The following is a 17,253-nucleotide window of genomic DNA, read 5'->3' as shown; positions in this document are numbered from 1 at the left end:
AGAAATGATTAAAACTAAAAGTAAATAAGGTGCCTATTAGGGCTGACAAAATCTACCCAATTATATTAAAAGCAGCAGAAAAGGTATGCAAACCTTTGGCTGTAATTATACTGGCCAAAATAATTTTTACCTCCACTAATATCATCTTTGAAGTCAATTTTTATAAGTAGAGCTGTAAAATAATTCTTTAAACTTCTCATCATGTCAATTTCTACATGTACAAGTTTTTATATTTACCCATAACATGTATATTTTACTACAATTTTGGAAAGCAGACATGACACTGATCTGTTGTATTACCTGAAAATTATAATACTTCCACGTGATCACAGAAGGTGGCAGTAATTTTGGGAAGGGTTAAAATGTTCAATCTTATGTGTCTGCTTCCCACCACTCTCTTTCAGTAACAGAAAGACTTTCAGTGTGAGTACATGTACAGCTGCATACTATTGCATATTGTTTGTTTCTTCTGTGTTTTGGTTAGCATTTCATTGTTAAAATGTTTAAGAAGAAGCAAAAGAGGTATCTGAACTACCTGATAATTTCTGCTGTGTGAGTGTGGACATTTTACAACAAAAATTCAGAATAAGAAAATCTACCATATTACTAAATTGCATATTCTTTGTACTTTGGTTGAAAGATGGTGATCAGCAGAAAACATACACTTCATATACATGCTATACTACCTGCATCAGAAATCTGAGGATATCTAACTAGGAAAATTAAAACTATGCCTTTTGCTTTTCCTATATGTGGCAAGAACCATGCAACCAAACAATTGCTATTTTTGCATAACAAAAACATTAAGCACATCAAGAAAAAGCAAGAACGGCAAAAAGTAACCTAACACATCATCTGCAATAAGGCCCATTACCCCAAAATCATGGGATAAAGGAAGCAGTGAGGAATGTAGCAAGGATTCTTGTGCAAGACTACACATAATGAACCAAGAAGAGTTGAATGAGTTAGTTATGATTTAAAATTATCTAAACAGCAAGCAGAACTCTTTGGTTCTAGGTTACAACAGGGAAAGTTACTTGAAGTTGGAATTAAAATTATATTAATATATTATCTTAATTAATTTAATATATTATCTTAATTATATTATTAATATTATCTTAATTATATTATTATATTATTAAATATTACCTTAATTATATTAATATATGCATCGACATTCACACATGAGGAGTTATTCAGCGAGGGGAATGCCAGAGGTGTATTCAACTCTAGCAGTAAGCTACAGAATCTTGAAATAACTGGGAGTAAAGTGGAGGAGAAACTGTTGAAGATAAACACAAGAAAGGCACCCGGGGTGGATGGGATCTATCCAGTTATATTAAACGAGGCAGCAAAGGAAGTAAGCAAACCCTTAGCCATAATTATGAGAGCTTCCTTGGACTCAGGGGAGGTACCCATAGACTGGAGATGTGCAAATGTGACCCCAATTCACAAAGGAGGATCAAAGGCTGACACAAGTAATTATAGATCTGTGAGCTTAACTTCTGTTCCAGGAAAATTAATGGAGGCACTGGTTAAAGAAGCACTGCAGGATCATCTAGACAAGACTTCAGTTATAGCTCGGACACAGCAAGGTTTTGTTAAGGGAAAGTCCTGCCTGACCAATTTGATTGGATACTATGATGCAGTCACAAAAGAACTGGAATCAGGGAATAGCTTTGATATTATATACTTGGATCTTAGAAAGGCTTTTGATACTGTTGCACATGGAAGACTGCTACACAAATTGGAGCAGTGTGACATTGGAGGCAAATTGCTGCTATGGATAAAGGGGTGGTTGAGGGGGAGAAGACAGAGAGTGGTAATCAATGGACACTGCTCATCGTGGACTAATGTTATTAGTGGAGTCCCTCAGGGCTCAGTGTTGGGTCCATTATTGTTTTCTGTATTTATAAATGATATTGATGATGGTATATCAAGCTTAATGTCCAAGTTTTCAGACGATACAAAGGTTGGCAGGGTTGTCAAGGACACTACTGACACTATGCTGCTGCAACAGGATCTGGAAAGGTTGAGCAGATGGGCTGAGAGGTGGCAAATGAAGTTTAACATTGACAAATGTAAAGTACTACACATGGGAAACAGCAACCCCAGAGCAACGTATCAACTCTGTGGTACTACACTGACAGTGGTAGAGAGTGAAAGGGACTTGGGGGTGGTTGTGCAGGCAGATATGAAGTTCTCTGAGCAGTGCAGACGGGCTGCAAGAGTAGCTCATGGAGTATTGTCAATGATATACAGGAATTTTTCCAGCAGGGATAAGGAGGTGATTATTCCCTTGTATAAGGCAATGGTCAGGCCACACCTAGAGTACTGTATACAGGTCTGGAGGCCTCATTTCAAGAAGGATGTAGAGCTGCTGGAACGAGTACAGAGAAGGGCAACAAGATTAGTGAATGGAACAAAGGGGTGCTCTTACGAAGAAAGGCTTAAGTTTTGCAAATTACAGTGTCTGGAGACTAGGCACCAGCGAGGTGATCTGATAGAGGTGTATAAAGCCTTGAATGGTTTGAGCATGCTCAATGCTGATGAGATTCTTCCTCTAGCTCAGAATAATCACCTGAGAGGGCATAAATTCAAATTGAGGAAAGACAGATGTAGGATAGACGTGCGGAAATTTGCCTTTAGCCAGCGGGTGGTTGGTTGGTGGAACAGACTTCCATCCCTTGTAGTGGAAGTTGATAGCCTAAATAAGTTTAAGGCTCAGCTGGACAGGTATTTTGAATGAACAGGGGGGTGAAGTGGAAGTGGGGTTTTTTTTTTTTTTTTTTTGCTGATGCTGCATAAGCTTGCTTTCTTGCATCAAATGCCTCTACTAATGCTAATTACAGTTATATCAAAAGTGTCACAAAGTTGTTTTCAAAATATTTCTTTGTGAAAGGTATCATTTGTTTCTGTTAAGATATTAGTGGTCTTCTGAATGAACTGGGCATTGAACACTATCATTATGAATGGCATATTGAATAGTAACCCAAAAGAAACGTACCAACTGTGTGGTACTACACTCAGAGAGGTGGAGAATGAAAAAGACCTGTGGGTAATAGTGCAGTCACATATGAAGTTCTCTGAACAGTGCAGACAGGCTGCCAGAACAGGACATGGAGTTTTGTCAATGATATATATGAATTTTGCTAGCAGACAAGGAGGTGATTATCCCTTTGTATAATAAGGCAATGGTCAGGCCACACATTGAGACTGTGTACAGGTCTGGAGGCCTCATTTTAGGAAGGATGTAGAGTTGCTAGAATGAGTACAGAGAAGGGCAACAAGATTGGAGAGAGGAACAAAGGGGTGCACTAACAAAGAAAGGCTTAAGTTCTGAAGGTTGCATCATCTGGAGACTAGGCACCTGTGAGGTGATCAATCAAGATGTGTAAGTCTTGAATGGTTTGAGCAGGCTCAATACTAACAGGATACTTCCGCTTGATCCGATTAAGAACCTAAGGGGGCATAGATTCAAATTGAGGAAAGACAGTTGTAGAATAGATGTGCAGAAGTTTGCCTTTAGTCAGCGGGTAGTTGATTGCTGGAACAGACTTCCATCTGTTGTTGTGGAAGTTGATAGCTTAAATAAATTTAAGGCTGAACTAGACAAACATTTGGAGTGACTGGATAGGTGAAATAGGAAGGGGGGAGTTTTTTTTTTTTTTGGCTGATGCTGTATAAGCTTGCTTTCTTGCATCATATACCTCAATTAATACTACTGCATGTATTGATGCCTCATAATTAAGTTTAAAAATTGTTCAGCTGCACAATGGAAATGCATTCACATCAGTTTCTCTACTTCATGCTATTGGCTTAAAAGAAACATGAAAGTATGTCCAAGATCGTGAGTGCAATAAAGTACCTTGGCTTTGCTTGAAATGTATGTGGTAATCTTAAGGTAATTGGATTATTCACTGGTCTATGGAGAAATTTCACAAATGTTTTCTACATTTGTAGGGTAGTCATGAAATAGAAAAAAAATAATATTGTGCAACAGTGAGAACAGAGGGATCAATTTTTACTGAGGAGTATTTTAATAAGGCTGCTCATAAAGGAGGATATGGATTCTACTACCTAAGACTGCATTTGGAATACTGCATCTGAGTATGGAGATATCACTAAAAAAAAAAAGACTGTCTTTCATGAAAGGGTCCAAAAATGGGCAACTCACATAGTGAGATTAGCAAAAGAGCAACCACATGAGGAAAGACTTCAATTATGTAGGCAACAGAGCTTAGCAACCAGGCAATCTTAGATGGGACCTGACTGAGTTTTATAAAGTTTTGAGAGGGGGCTAGTAAAATGAATGAATACAGAATTTTCAATGTTATAGGGCCCATAAATTCAAATTATAGGGAAAGAGGTTTAGACTAGATTGTAGGAGGTTTTCTTTTATCCAGTGAGTTGTTGATTACTGGAACAAGTTGCCTTCATAAGTAGTTGAGGCTGACAGTTTGAAAAAATTCAAAGGTCAACTGGATAGTTACCCACATGAGGAGGGAGTTGTGCATAATTTGTATTTTCTTATCTCTCTCTCTCTCTCTCTCTCTCTCTCTCTCTCTCTCTCTCTCTCTCTCTCTCTTTTTGGCCAGTGCAACAGAAGCCTGTGGCTTCTTTGCACTGTACAGCTAATACTAATAACTATCCTTTTAGTTATTAATTTCTTTTTTATTTCTTTCTTTGTTGATCTATTTTGATTATGCGCTTATTGTCTGCATGTACAAAGATGTGAAAATAGAGTTCTTAGACTGGTGCTGTTGCCATCATGTTCAATGGGTTTGAAAATAAATGGAAGTGGCATGCTGTAGTTCAAACTTCCTCCAACAGATGGTGGTACAGAGATTATCCAATTGCCTGACAGGTCGCAAGTAACACCCAGTTTCATTAGTAATATTAGTGTTCCATGTCACGATACTGCAATGGAACAACGAATGAATATCAAATTTTGATTTAAACTGGAAACATCTGCAATAGAAACGTGTTAAATGTAAAATTGCTTATGGTGATGAAATTAAGTCGTACCAGTGTGTTTCAATGGTTTGAGCAGTTCAAAGACAAGGATGTTTGTGATGATGCAAGAAGTGGGCAGCCATCAACCTGAAGAAATGAGGACAGAGTTGCAAAAGTTTGGGAATTTGTGGCAAGAGATTGTCATTTGACCCTCAGAGTGATGGCAGGTGAGTTGGATATGAATTTGGGAAAAGGAAGGTCTGCAAATTTTGCATCATACAGCCTCATGATGAGCAGAACTAACGAACAGTGCCATTGTGTGAAGATTTCATTCAGACTTATCAAAACAATCCTAATTTCCTGAACTGTATTGTCACTGGAGACAAGTGTTGGATGTTTCAATATTACCCAGAGACAAAGCATCAGAGAATGAAGTGGACTTCAAAATCATCAACAAGGTCAAAAAAGTTTTGTTTACAGAAATCCAGGACCAAGATGATGTTGGTCATGTTTTCAAAAAACAGGGGGGTGGGGGTATTCGCAAGGAATTTGTACCTGAAGGAGAGTGAATCAATGCTGCATTCTACGTAGAGGTGCTTCAAAGATTATTGAAGCAAATGTCCCAGGAGAGGCCACGATTATGAGAGAAAGATTGCTGGTACTTGATGCATAACAATGCCCATTCCACACTTGTTGTGAAAATATTTCTAATAAAACGTGGCACTGTATAGATCAAACTCCATCTCACTCTACCGATCTAGCACCGCCAGCAAACTTCTTCCTCTTTCCCAAGATGAAAACTGCCCTCGAAAGAAAAAGATATCAGGATATTGAAGAAAAACATAACTGCTGAACTGAACACCATCTCTTTGGATGCCTTCATTGACTCTTTTCAGAAACTTTTAGAACAGTGTAATAAATAAGTTCAATCAAATTGTGATTACTTTGAATCATTTTTTAATTCCTTTAACTTTGCATTCTTTTAATTGCACCAGTCCGGCGACTTTACTGCTACACCTCATATATATAACTCTGTTAACTTCTATTAATTGTTGAGTAACTGTACATAATTTTAAGATTTAGGTTACATCTTTTATTTGTACTCTGTCAAAAGCTTTTTAATGATGTCTAGTAGACATCATTTGTATGTGTTTAGTATACACCATTTGTATGTGTTTAGTAGACAGCTTTTTAATGTCTACTAAACACATACAAATGAATCTATTATACAGCCAGGCCTTGCATAACACGAGTTCGATTAACACTTTTTTCAGTTACCGCTATTTGAAAAAATTATACCACTTTTCACTTTACACGATGCAAATTTCCAGCAAACGCGATTTTTTTTTTTTTTTTATGTGCTAGTTGAAAAAGATTTGAATTGCCCGTTAAGCTTACCGTGCATTGGACGGGTAATAAACGAACGTTTGTCTGCTGCTCGCCTCAGTGTGTTCTATCAACCATCGGAAGAAGACATGTTACTTGTTTGTCTCTCGCTAATAAAGTCAATGCAGACTTGCATTTAAAAATTCAAATTTTTAAATGAGCCAGATTAAAATGTTACCGTGAAGGAGATAACGGTAAAAGAACTAGATGAAATCTTTCGTATCGCAGAGAACCTCAAACCTTTTGTTTGAGGTTCTCTGCGATATTTATTTCGTCAAGACCCAGAGAAGATTGTTGTCGGCTATCAGAAATTGATTGATGAAAAGAGAAGGTCAACACTGTTCAAATATTTCTGCAAAAGTCATTTCTTCATTGTGTATTTTATGTCAGAGGTTTCCAAACTTTCTCGTTTCGTGGCGCCCTTACTGACTCAATAATTTTTTCACGGTGCACCTAGACCAAAAGAAATACCTAACAGTTCAGTTTATTAAGCAGTTAGGTCCAAACAACTTAATAAGAAATGTTGAAACTGTGAACTACCTCGAGTTAATAGTTTGCGCGGTGTCTGACAAATGTTGAGTATCGCTGCGTTTCCATCGAAAATTTAAAAATATTCCACGGCGCGCAGTTTGGGAACCGCTGTTTTATGCAATAAACATTTAATTCCATAATTATTTTCATTATCTTTTACATTGTATACAGTTAAAAAGTTATTTAAAAGGTATTTTTCCAATTCTTTATAGACATTCCAGAAGATTAAAAATTTATTTAAAAGGTATTTTTAAAATTCTTTATGGACATTCCAGAAGGTCAAGGACCAATTAAAATTTTTCCTATTGATTATTATATTCGATTAACAAGTTTCCATTTTGCGCGATCTGCTCGCGGTACGAATTAATCGCATTAATTGATGCCAGCCTGTACTCTGAATTTTCTATTATCTGTGTTATCATAAATATTGCATCTATGTTCAATCTGTTTTCCTGAATCCCTTCTACTCATCACTTAATTCTATAATTTTATTTAATTTTTCTGATATTAAGTAATATTAATGGGTAATAGTGAATAAAAATTACCTTTTTAATAAATTAATACCCCTGGAAGACTAGTGTACAGGAGCAGTATGGTTTTAAGGCAAATTGCTACAGTGGATAAAAGGATGGTTGAGTGGGAGAAGACAGAGTGGTAATCAATGGATACTGCTCAAAATTGACTGATGTTATTAGTGGTTTCCTTCGGGGTTCGGTGTTGGGCCCATTGTTGTTTTGTATATTTATCAATGATATTGATGAAGGTATATCAAGCTTAATGTCAAAGTTTGCAGACAATACAAAGATTCACAGGGTTGTTAATAACAGTAATGACAGAATCTGGAAAACAGACTGCAACAGGATCTGGAAAAGTTGGGCACATGGACTGAGGGGCAGCAACTGAAGTTTAACATTGACAAAAACAAAGTACTGCATATGGGTACCAGTAACCCCAGAGAAATGTACCAACTGGGTGGTGCTACACTCAGGGTAATTGAGAATGAAAGAGACCTGGGGGGTAATTGTGCAGTCAGATATGAAGTTTTCTGAGCAGTGCAGACAGGCTGTCAGAGTAGGTCAAGGGGTCTTGTCAATGATATACAGGAATTTTGCTGGCAGAGATAAGGAGGTGATTATCCCCTTGTATAAGGCAGTGGTCAGGCCACACCTTGAGTACTGTGTACAGGTCTGGAAGCCTCATTTTAGGAAGGATAAGTAGGGTTGCTAGAATGAGTACACAGAAGAGCAACAAGACTAGTGAGGGGAACAAAGGGGTGCTCTCATGAAGAAAGGCTCAAGTCCTGCAAATTGCAGCATCTGGAGACTAGGCACCTGCAAGCATACTGATTGAGGTGTATAAGGCCTTGAATGGATTGAGCAGGCTCAAGGCTGATGGGATTCTTCCCCTCAGATTGCACACCTGAGAAGACAGATACAAATTGAGGAAAGACAGTTGTAGAATAGATGTGCAGAAATCTGCCTTTAGCCAGAGGGTAGTTGATTGCTGGTACAAACTTCCATCTGTTGTTGTGGAAATTGATGGCTTGAATAAATTCAAGGCAGAACTAGATGGTTCTAGTTCTGCCTTGAATGGATCAGTGGAATGGGAAGGGTTTTATTATTTTTTTATTTTTGGCTGATGCTGTATAAGCTTGCTTTTTTGCATCATATGCCTCTCTAATGCTAATATCAAAGTTAATATACAGAATGCCAGAAGGTGGAACAATGGAAACACAATCAATTAATCTGTTTCCGTGAACCGATTGATTCAATGAACTATATCTGAGTATAACAGGTAGAAGATAGTAGGTAAAAAAAAAGGTAAAATACAATAAAAATCTAAGAGGATGATTGATAGTATCACCTTCTGCTTACATCATAAGCAACAGGTATTATATACAAATAGATGTATTAGTTGAATGAAACAGTCACCTTGAAATTAATAACTGGTAGGGAGGGGAGTATACATTGTGAGTACACAATCACTATGAATATCATACACATCTTAGCAGACTAAAGCCAGTTTCAGTTATAAGATTAAAATTTAAAAAAAAAAAACAAAAAAACCTGAAATTTTTATTATGTCTAATAATGAGTTACTTCAAACAAACTTTACCAAAATTTAGAAGAAAATAACAATTTTTGCACATATTGTTATCATTTTTTCAAATGAAACTGGTGTTAAATAGTTGTCAGCAATGTAATATCGGGTTTTGCAATCCATATTTTTCAAATGTACTGCTAACATAGAAAAAGAGTCTAAACTCAAAAATACTAAAACTCACCTGTGGGATTGTACTTATCAATCAAAGAATTTGGTGCACAGCTAGATCCAAAAAATCCAGAGGCTGATTTAATCAAATTATTACAGTCTCTAACTTGTAGTATTTCTTTTGTTACTAAAGTAGATATAGGAATGACCCAACCTGCCATTTGTCCAACCCCAGGAAAGCAAGCCTTTTTATCTATTAGTTCATCAAGGGTACCAATATGAGATGACGTTTTTATAACAGCAACTGCATAATAACCACTCGATTTTTCTATAAAAATAACAAAGCTAAATTAAGTAAAATTTACAAAATTACTTTTTCAAAATTGTTTTGGCAGACAAGTTTCATAAGTAAATTATAATATATCTTAATTTATATTAACTTGATTTATTTATAATTCCAAAAAACCACATTAGTAAAAAAAAAAAAAAAAAAAATTTTTATTACTACCACAACAATGTGGTTGAACAGGAAAATAAATCATTAATAATAGAGCACACTCTGCATTCTTTAAATATCTTTACTACTTCCATAACTGCTACTTTATCACTTTGACTTGCACAACCAGATACAACTACCACTGCTCTAGTGTATGAAACTGTTTGGCTCTTTTATATTGTGAGATATGTAGCACAGTCCATTACAAACGGGGTAGTCAATTCAGTGATTACTGAATGTACACATCTGGAGTAAGCAGTAAAGACCAAATGGTGTCTTACTAACCATGTGAAAGAAAGAGTTTGTTGGTAGACAAAAACTGGCAATTCATATTTTTAAAATTATACTTCCGAACACCTTTTCAACTTTTCAATAAGAACTCCAGAAGAAAAATGAGTCTGTATGACTTTCATTTTTAGGTGATAAGACAGCTTATCTCACAAGACTGATGATGCCCTACTACTCCTTCACAGGTAGCTGTCACTAGAAGAATGCTGAAGGCCGTTTCACATGCACTTGTGAAATTCACTCTAAATATGAAGGGACATGTAAAAAATATGTCGTTCATGCCTTCAGTCTGACAAAATGAAAGATACAATGTACTATTGCAAGAAGTGTCTGAAGAAGCTAGCACTTTGTTTCAACTGCTCTGGTGATTATCAATAAAGAGCTACAATGAAATGTATAAAGAAGTTAAATATGTAATATAACTTAATAAACCAGAAATATTTTCTTGCAAAAACTATGATTTTATTTAATTTTTTTTTTTTGGCAAAGCAATTAAGATTACAATGCATCAGCATATCATAGTATAAATTGCATGTATACTATGGTCACTTTGCCTATATTGCTATATGAAAAACAGAAATTTCAGGGTAAAAACCATACAACCATTGCCATCACCAAGGGTTATGTGGTTTTGCTCTGAATAATTCAGCCATGGTGTATGTAAAAGAAAAAAAAAGTCAATAAAACACAAGATCTCTCTTAAATTCTCTCTACCGCATTCTACCAAATTCATCTGTTGCATCGGTTGTTCCCCAACTCCACTAATCACTTGGAACTGTTGGAGGTAATTTATAGTCACACGGCCCAGCTGGTTGAGATGCTCAGGCTTTTGAAATTATTGTTTATTTACCTACTAGAATACCAGACAATCCTAACCACACAACAAATAAAATGATTACGTCTGATTTTTTCTTGATAAAAAGGTCACTCTTGATCTTTTTCTCACAAACAAACCTTTCAAGTATACAGTAGAAGTGGGTGAGTGATATTCTGGTCCTCATCTCACAACTTGGTGATGCGCTTTTCTCCAATGGAGCCTTTCTCTTATAGCCATTCATAGCCTTGTGTTGTTTGACATTACAAGAGTACAAAATAGGATGAATGGAGAAATTTATATTCTTCTTTTCTAAGGGTGGGTTACTGTTTTAGATGCTGTGATGTCAGTGTTTGCTCAGATCATGCCAGTGAAATTATTCTTTTAGGGATGAAATCCTTTATTCCACACCCCAAATTAAAATCTCATCCTTTATTAATTGGCTCACATCTAAACCCTCAGGTTAATTTGCTGCCTAAACTACAGCTTGCAACAATTGTAAAGTAGTGATCAAACAGTCCAAACTAGATTTAGAACAGTATTAGCATTAGTAGAGGCATATGATGCAAGAAAGCAAGCTTATGCAGCATCAGCCAAAAAAATAAAAAAAAACCCTTTCACTTCACCCCTCCGTTCGTTCAAAATAACTGTCCAGCTGAGCCTTAAATTTATTTAGGCTATCAACTTCCACAACAAGGGATGGAAGTCTGTTCCACCAACCAACTACCTGCTGGCTAAAGGTAAATTTCTGCACATCTATCCTACATCTGTCTTTCCTCAATTTGAATTTATGCCCTCTCATGTGATTATTCTGAGCAAGAGGCATTATCCCATCACCATTGACCATGCTCAAACCATTCAAGGCTTTGTACACCTCTATCAGATCACCTCACCAGTGCCTAGTCTCCAGACACTGTAATTTGCAAAACTTAAGCCTTTCTTCGTAAGAGCAACCCTTCGTTCCGTTCACTAATCTTGTTGCCCTTCTCTGTACTCGTTCCAGCAGCTCTACATCCTTCTTGAAATGAGGCCTAGAAACCTGTATACAGTACTCAAGGTGTGGCCTGACCATTGCCTTATACAAGGGAATAATCACCTCCCTATCCCTGCTAGAAAACTTCCTGTATATCATTGATAAGACACCATGAGCTACTCTTGCAGCCCGTCTACACTGTCAGAGAACTTCATATCTGCCTGCACAATTACCCCCAGGTCCTTTTCATTCTCTACCACTGTCAGTGTAGCACCACAGAGTTGATACGTTGCTCTGGGGTTGCTGTTTCCCATATGTAGTACTTTACATTTGTCAATGTTAAACTTCATTTGCCACCTCTCAGCCCATCTGCTCAACCTTTCCAGATCCTGTTGCAGCAGCATAGCTTCAGTAGTGTCCTTAACAACCCTGCCAACCTTTGTATCGTTTGCAAACTTGGACATTAAGCTTGATATACCATCATCAATATTATTTATAAATACAGAAAACAACAATGGACCCAACACTGAACCCTGAGGGACTCCACTAATAACATTAGTCCACGATGAGCAGTGTCATTAATTACCACTCTGTCTTCTGCCACTCAACCATCCCTATATCCATAGCAACAATTTGCCACCAATGCCACACTGATCCAATTTGTGCAGCAGTCTTCCATGTGCAACAGTATCAAAAGCCTTTCTAAGATCCAAATATATAATATCAAAGTTATTCCCTGCATCCAATTCTTTTGTGACTACATCATAGTATCCAATCAAATTGGCCAGGCAAGACCTTCCCTTAACAAAACCATGCTGTCTGAACTATAACTGAATTCTTGTCAAGATGATCCTGTAGTGCTTCTTTAACCAGTGCTTCCATTAATTTTCCTGGAACAGAAGTTAAACTCACAGGTCTATAATTACTTGTGTCAGCCTTTGATCCTCCTTTGTGAATTGGGGTTACATTTGCACATCTCCACTGTGGGTACCTCCCCTCAGTCCAAGGAAGCTCTCATAATTATGGCTAACTGATTGCTTACTTCCTTTGCTGCCTCCTTTAATATAACTGGATAGATCCCATCCACTCTAAGTGCCTTTCTTGTATTTATCTTCAACAATTTCTCCTCCACTTTACTCTCAATTATTACAAGATCATCTAGCTCACTGCCAGTGTTTACTTCATCTATGGCATTCCCCTTCCTCATTAACTCCTCATGTGTGAATGTAGATGCAAAATATTCATTTAGTTTGTTAGCTACCAGAGCAGGATCATGAACAGTTCAACCATCGATATCAAGTGGACCAATCTGATTCATCCCCTTCCTTCTAGAGTTTACATAAGTAAAGAACTCCTTGCTGTTTTTCTTTGCATCCCTTGCCAAAGATTTCTCGTAATCTGCCTTCGCCTGCCTAACCTCCTTTGTAACTTGGTTACAGGTCAACTTATATCTATCATAGGCTTCTGTGTCTCATGTTAATTTATATGTATCCCATGCATTTTTCTTTTCTGCCATAATGTCTCATTAGTTCATCTGACATCCATTTAGGTCTGAACCTTGAACAATATTTCTTAGTTGGTATGTAAAGCCTAGTAGCTTCCAAGATAAGTTCTTTGAATGCTTCCCATTTTGAGTTTGCTGTTGGTAACATCATCAGTTGGTCCCACTGCATAGAATTTAAATACTGTCTCAGACCATCGTAGTCGCCTTTACGAAAGCAATAACCATTCCCTTTACCCGTGATGGTAGTTACCTCCTTGAGTAAATCCCACTTCAGCACACTGATCACTGCCACCTAGTGGTTCCTGTATCTGCAGATTCTTAATGCATGAAGAATCACTACTGATAATCAAATCAAGAGTATTGCTCCCTCTAGTTGCTTCCCGAACATGCTGATTTAGAAAACAATCATCCAATAAATCCACAAAAACCTTGCTAGTGTGTGAGTGACCAACCCACAAATAGTGGGTTGGTCACTTTAATTTCCCAGTCAATATCTGGGAAATTAAAATCCCCCATTATAAGACTCTCTGATTTACTAGCCCACTATTTCCCTGTACAGTGTCTTATTGTACTCACCAGAATCATTAGGCCTATAGCACACTCCTACTCTCAATTTTGATCTCCCAATGCTTATGTCACACCAAACTGACTCGACACTGCACTGTCCAGCGATGTCGACTGGTTTCACTTCCTTGGATTTTATGTGTTTCCTAAATAATAGCATAACCCCTCCTCCCTTCCTCCTGTCTATCCTTTCTGTAGACGTTGTACTCCCCAAATTCCAGTTCTGCATTACTTATATCTGTGTGACACCACATCTCTGATATCCCAACAATATCCGCCTTTGATGCTTTGAGCAATACCTCAAATTCATCAAATTTATTTACCTAACTCCTAGCACTGGTGTACACGCAAGTATACATGCATCTGTTCTTTTTCTTAGCTACCCTAACACAACCCATGTGTTTACTTGTACCCCAATGACTCCCAGCAGTCTCTGAAATATCCTGCATCTTATTTTCCAAGCTGCTGCTCATTCCAATAAAAGCAGTGCAAGAATCACTTTCACCTCTGCTAGTGGCTACTGTTAATTTATTAGTCCTTGTATCCCCCCCAATCTAGCAGTTTTCCGACCCACCTAACACTGCCTCGATAGCATGAGCAAACTTTCTTGCACCCTTTCTATTTAAGTGTATCCTATCCCTGTAGAAGCAGTCTCTTCTGTTAACAAGTACAGACCAGGCTGAAAAAAATTCTACCCCTTGAGCCTTGCACAATCTTTCCAGGGCCGAATTGATCGACAGGGCTCTCATCATATACTCCCTCCTATCGTGTCTGGGAAGAATTGCAGACACTTTCAAAATCAACCCTAATTCAAGGCTTTTTTTTCAACAGTGACCTGTACTTGTTAAGTAATTCTGATGGTCTCCTACTCTTATATCATTAGTGCCAACGTGTACAACTATATCACCTTTTGTGCCCTTAAAAGATGATATCCGCTCTACAACGTCATCAACCTTTGCCTCTGGTAGACATACCCTGGTCCTGTTCCACCTATCCTTTTTACAAAGCATGTTTCCCATTTCCCTGACAATAGTCACCAACAACTACTAGTTCCTTTGGGACCAGCGCATTCTGCCTTGGGTGTTGCGTGATGCCCAAGTGCAAGCTCTGGCTTTGTGTGGGTAGTTGAGAGCTTGATGGGCCCCCTCACTTTTAATCCTTCGAGGACATCCACCCTGTCCTTCAAGCTCTCATAAAGGCCCATAACACTGAGTTGTCGCCTGATTTCCTTACACTCTTTACATTGCGCACATACAAAGACATCCCCCATGGCAGTATCATGTCCCATACCTGACTGCTCCACAAACATCAAGCAAATAGTGCATTTTAAAAGGCTGTGATTCAGAGGGCAACTGCCCCCCTCAGTTCTCCCATTAGCTTGAGCCTTTTGCTTTGCTGCTCTGGTCTGAGTCATGATTTCGATTTAATTTCAATAAAATTTCAAATTCAGTACAAAATTAAAACCCTAAACTTGTATCCCAACACAGTTATAATGCTATATTTATGTTTCAGTATCGAGTGTTATCTACGAAATCCCTTTATATAACTTCCGTATCAAGTTAAGTATTAATTATTTATTTTTGCTAATTATTTATGTTACGTAACCTAAGTTGTTATATGTATATAGTTTAAAAGTACAATTTAATTGACAATGAAGTTCAACAAGATTAATAGATTTACTGATTAACTGACAATATTATATTATGTACTATACTAAGTTTATGCTATCTAGTTCGAGATATTTTGTATCGCGTAACAATGGCGGCAATTTACGAACGGTAAATCTATGGACACTTAAGTATCGATTAACTTCCAAATCTCGCTGTCTCAATTCAGAATAAACTAAAGATCCTGACTAGCTACTTACAGAAAATAATTTGATATAACAATTGGTTAATAAATCGGCCAAATATGGTTAAAAAAAAAAAAAAACCTCTCGTTCAATGAAGCTTCAACTTGTAACATGTGGATTTGATACCCTTACCGATACTAAGTAATACCTACAAAATCTCTATCTATGTTAAACTTTAAACTAAGTATCGTAACTAGGAATATAAAGCTACTCTAGAAAATAAGTTAATATGCCAATTTAAGCTAATAAAACAGAAAAAACTTCCCTGTTCCAGGTGCGGCAATAAGCTACGTCCGCACAGGCTACTCTCGTTCTCCCGACCATCCAAATGTATAAGAGTAGAAAACTTGCTTCTTGTCCAAACAATAGCCATCCATTCTGATCTCCTGCCAAAGCCATCGGTGACAACTTAGATAGTTTATAGATAGGCAACCAGCACCTATACTCCACCTCTGTTAAAACCTAATGTTTCTATTGCCTCCTCAGCTACAGATAAAGCCAACTTGCTAGAATTCTACTTTTGTCTAATCGTTTATCTAACTCTTGTATCAACAATCTTGGCAAAACATCTCCTACCATTCCCAGTACACTCCACTCAATGACTCCTGTGGTCTTCCATCAAGAGGATGTCAGAAGAATTGTTGATGCCGAGAAAGCTCCAGTATCAGATGCTATTTTCCCACTTGCTCTCAAAACCTGTGCTCCTGCTCTTACTCCAGTTCTGTGTAATTTTGATACTTTGCATTTTTCCTTCTGCTTTAAAATTTGCTCATATGCAGCCAGTTCCTTAAAGAGTAACAAATCCCTCCCATACAATTATCTTTCCACTGCACTCACTTCTACTTTCTAAACTAATAGAGAAATCCATTAACAACCAAATCCTAAACTACCTAGAAATCTACCATCTGATAATCATGGATTCCATCAGTGTCGACCCACTGGTGATAATTTAGCTTATTTTACCAATCTATGGACAAATTCAATGGAAAAGTTTGGTGAAACTCAGACAAATACCCTTGACACTTCTAAGGATTTTGATTGTGTTCAGCATGAAGGTCTTCTAAATAATCTCCCTCTTATGGATTTTTGACAGTTTTTTTGTTATTATTTTTGGTGTTTAGGAGCATTAGCAACTAAGGCCATATTGCTCCGGGGATATGCGGTGGTCATTCCCTGACCTTTCCACATCCTCTGTATTTGGTGGTCACAGGCTCGAACCCCAGTCTAATTGAGAAGCGTGTGTTACACACTGCTGCTCCTGCCCACCTGCTCGGAGGCACCTAAAGTTTTTTTGTAAATGGGTATCCAGTTTTCTCTCTCTCTAACTGGACACTGAGCATGATGGTAGATGGTTCTCTGTCTCCTGTCTTCTCCACTAATGCTGGTGTTCCCCAAGATTTAGTTCTTCCTCTCACTCTTTTCCTCTTGTATATTAATGCTCTTCTTTCACTGACTGCAAATCCCATCCATATCTTCAGCTTTGCTGAAGATGTCATATTACATTCCGATCTTGCCCTGCACAAACATCATCATCTTGAATATCCACCACAAATTCATTAAATGCTGATCTTCAGGTAATTCTCCAATGGGGCAAAAATAACTCCGTTAAGTTCAGTTCTTCTAACACTCAGTCTTGTTTTATACCTCATAAAAAGGAGTCTACTGCTGGTATGCTTAT

General features: G+C 37.5%; 1 protein-coding gene across 1 annotated transcript in view; it reads right to left on the bottom strand.

Annotated features, from left to right (window-relative positions):
- Tsf2 (transferrin 2) overlaps nucleotides 1-17,253 on the bottom strand; it is a 190,160-nt gene that overhangs the window by 132,545 nt on the left and 40,362 nt on the right. The window contains exon 3 of the mRNA XM_090384537.1: nucleotides 9,158-9,412. Within this exon, the coding sequence (XP_090240663.1) occupies nucleotides 9,158-9,412 (255 nt within the window). The remainder of the gene's footprint in view (nucleotides 1-9,157; nucleotides 9,413-17,253) is intronic.

This window comes from Mastigoproctus giganteus, chromosome 11, assembly GCF_048544385.1.
Source record: "Mastigoproctus giganteus isolate SK-2022 chromosome 11, ASM4854438v1, whole genome shotgun sequence".
Lineage (NCBI taxonomy): Eukaryota > Metazoa > Arthropoda > Arachnida > Uropygi > Thelyphonidae > Mastigoproctus > Mastigoproctus giganteus.
This window is presented reverse-complemented; position numbering and strand designations above follow the sequence as displayed.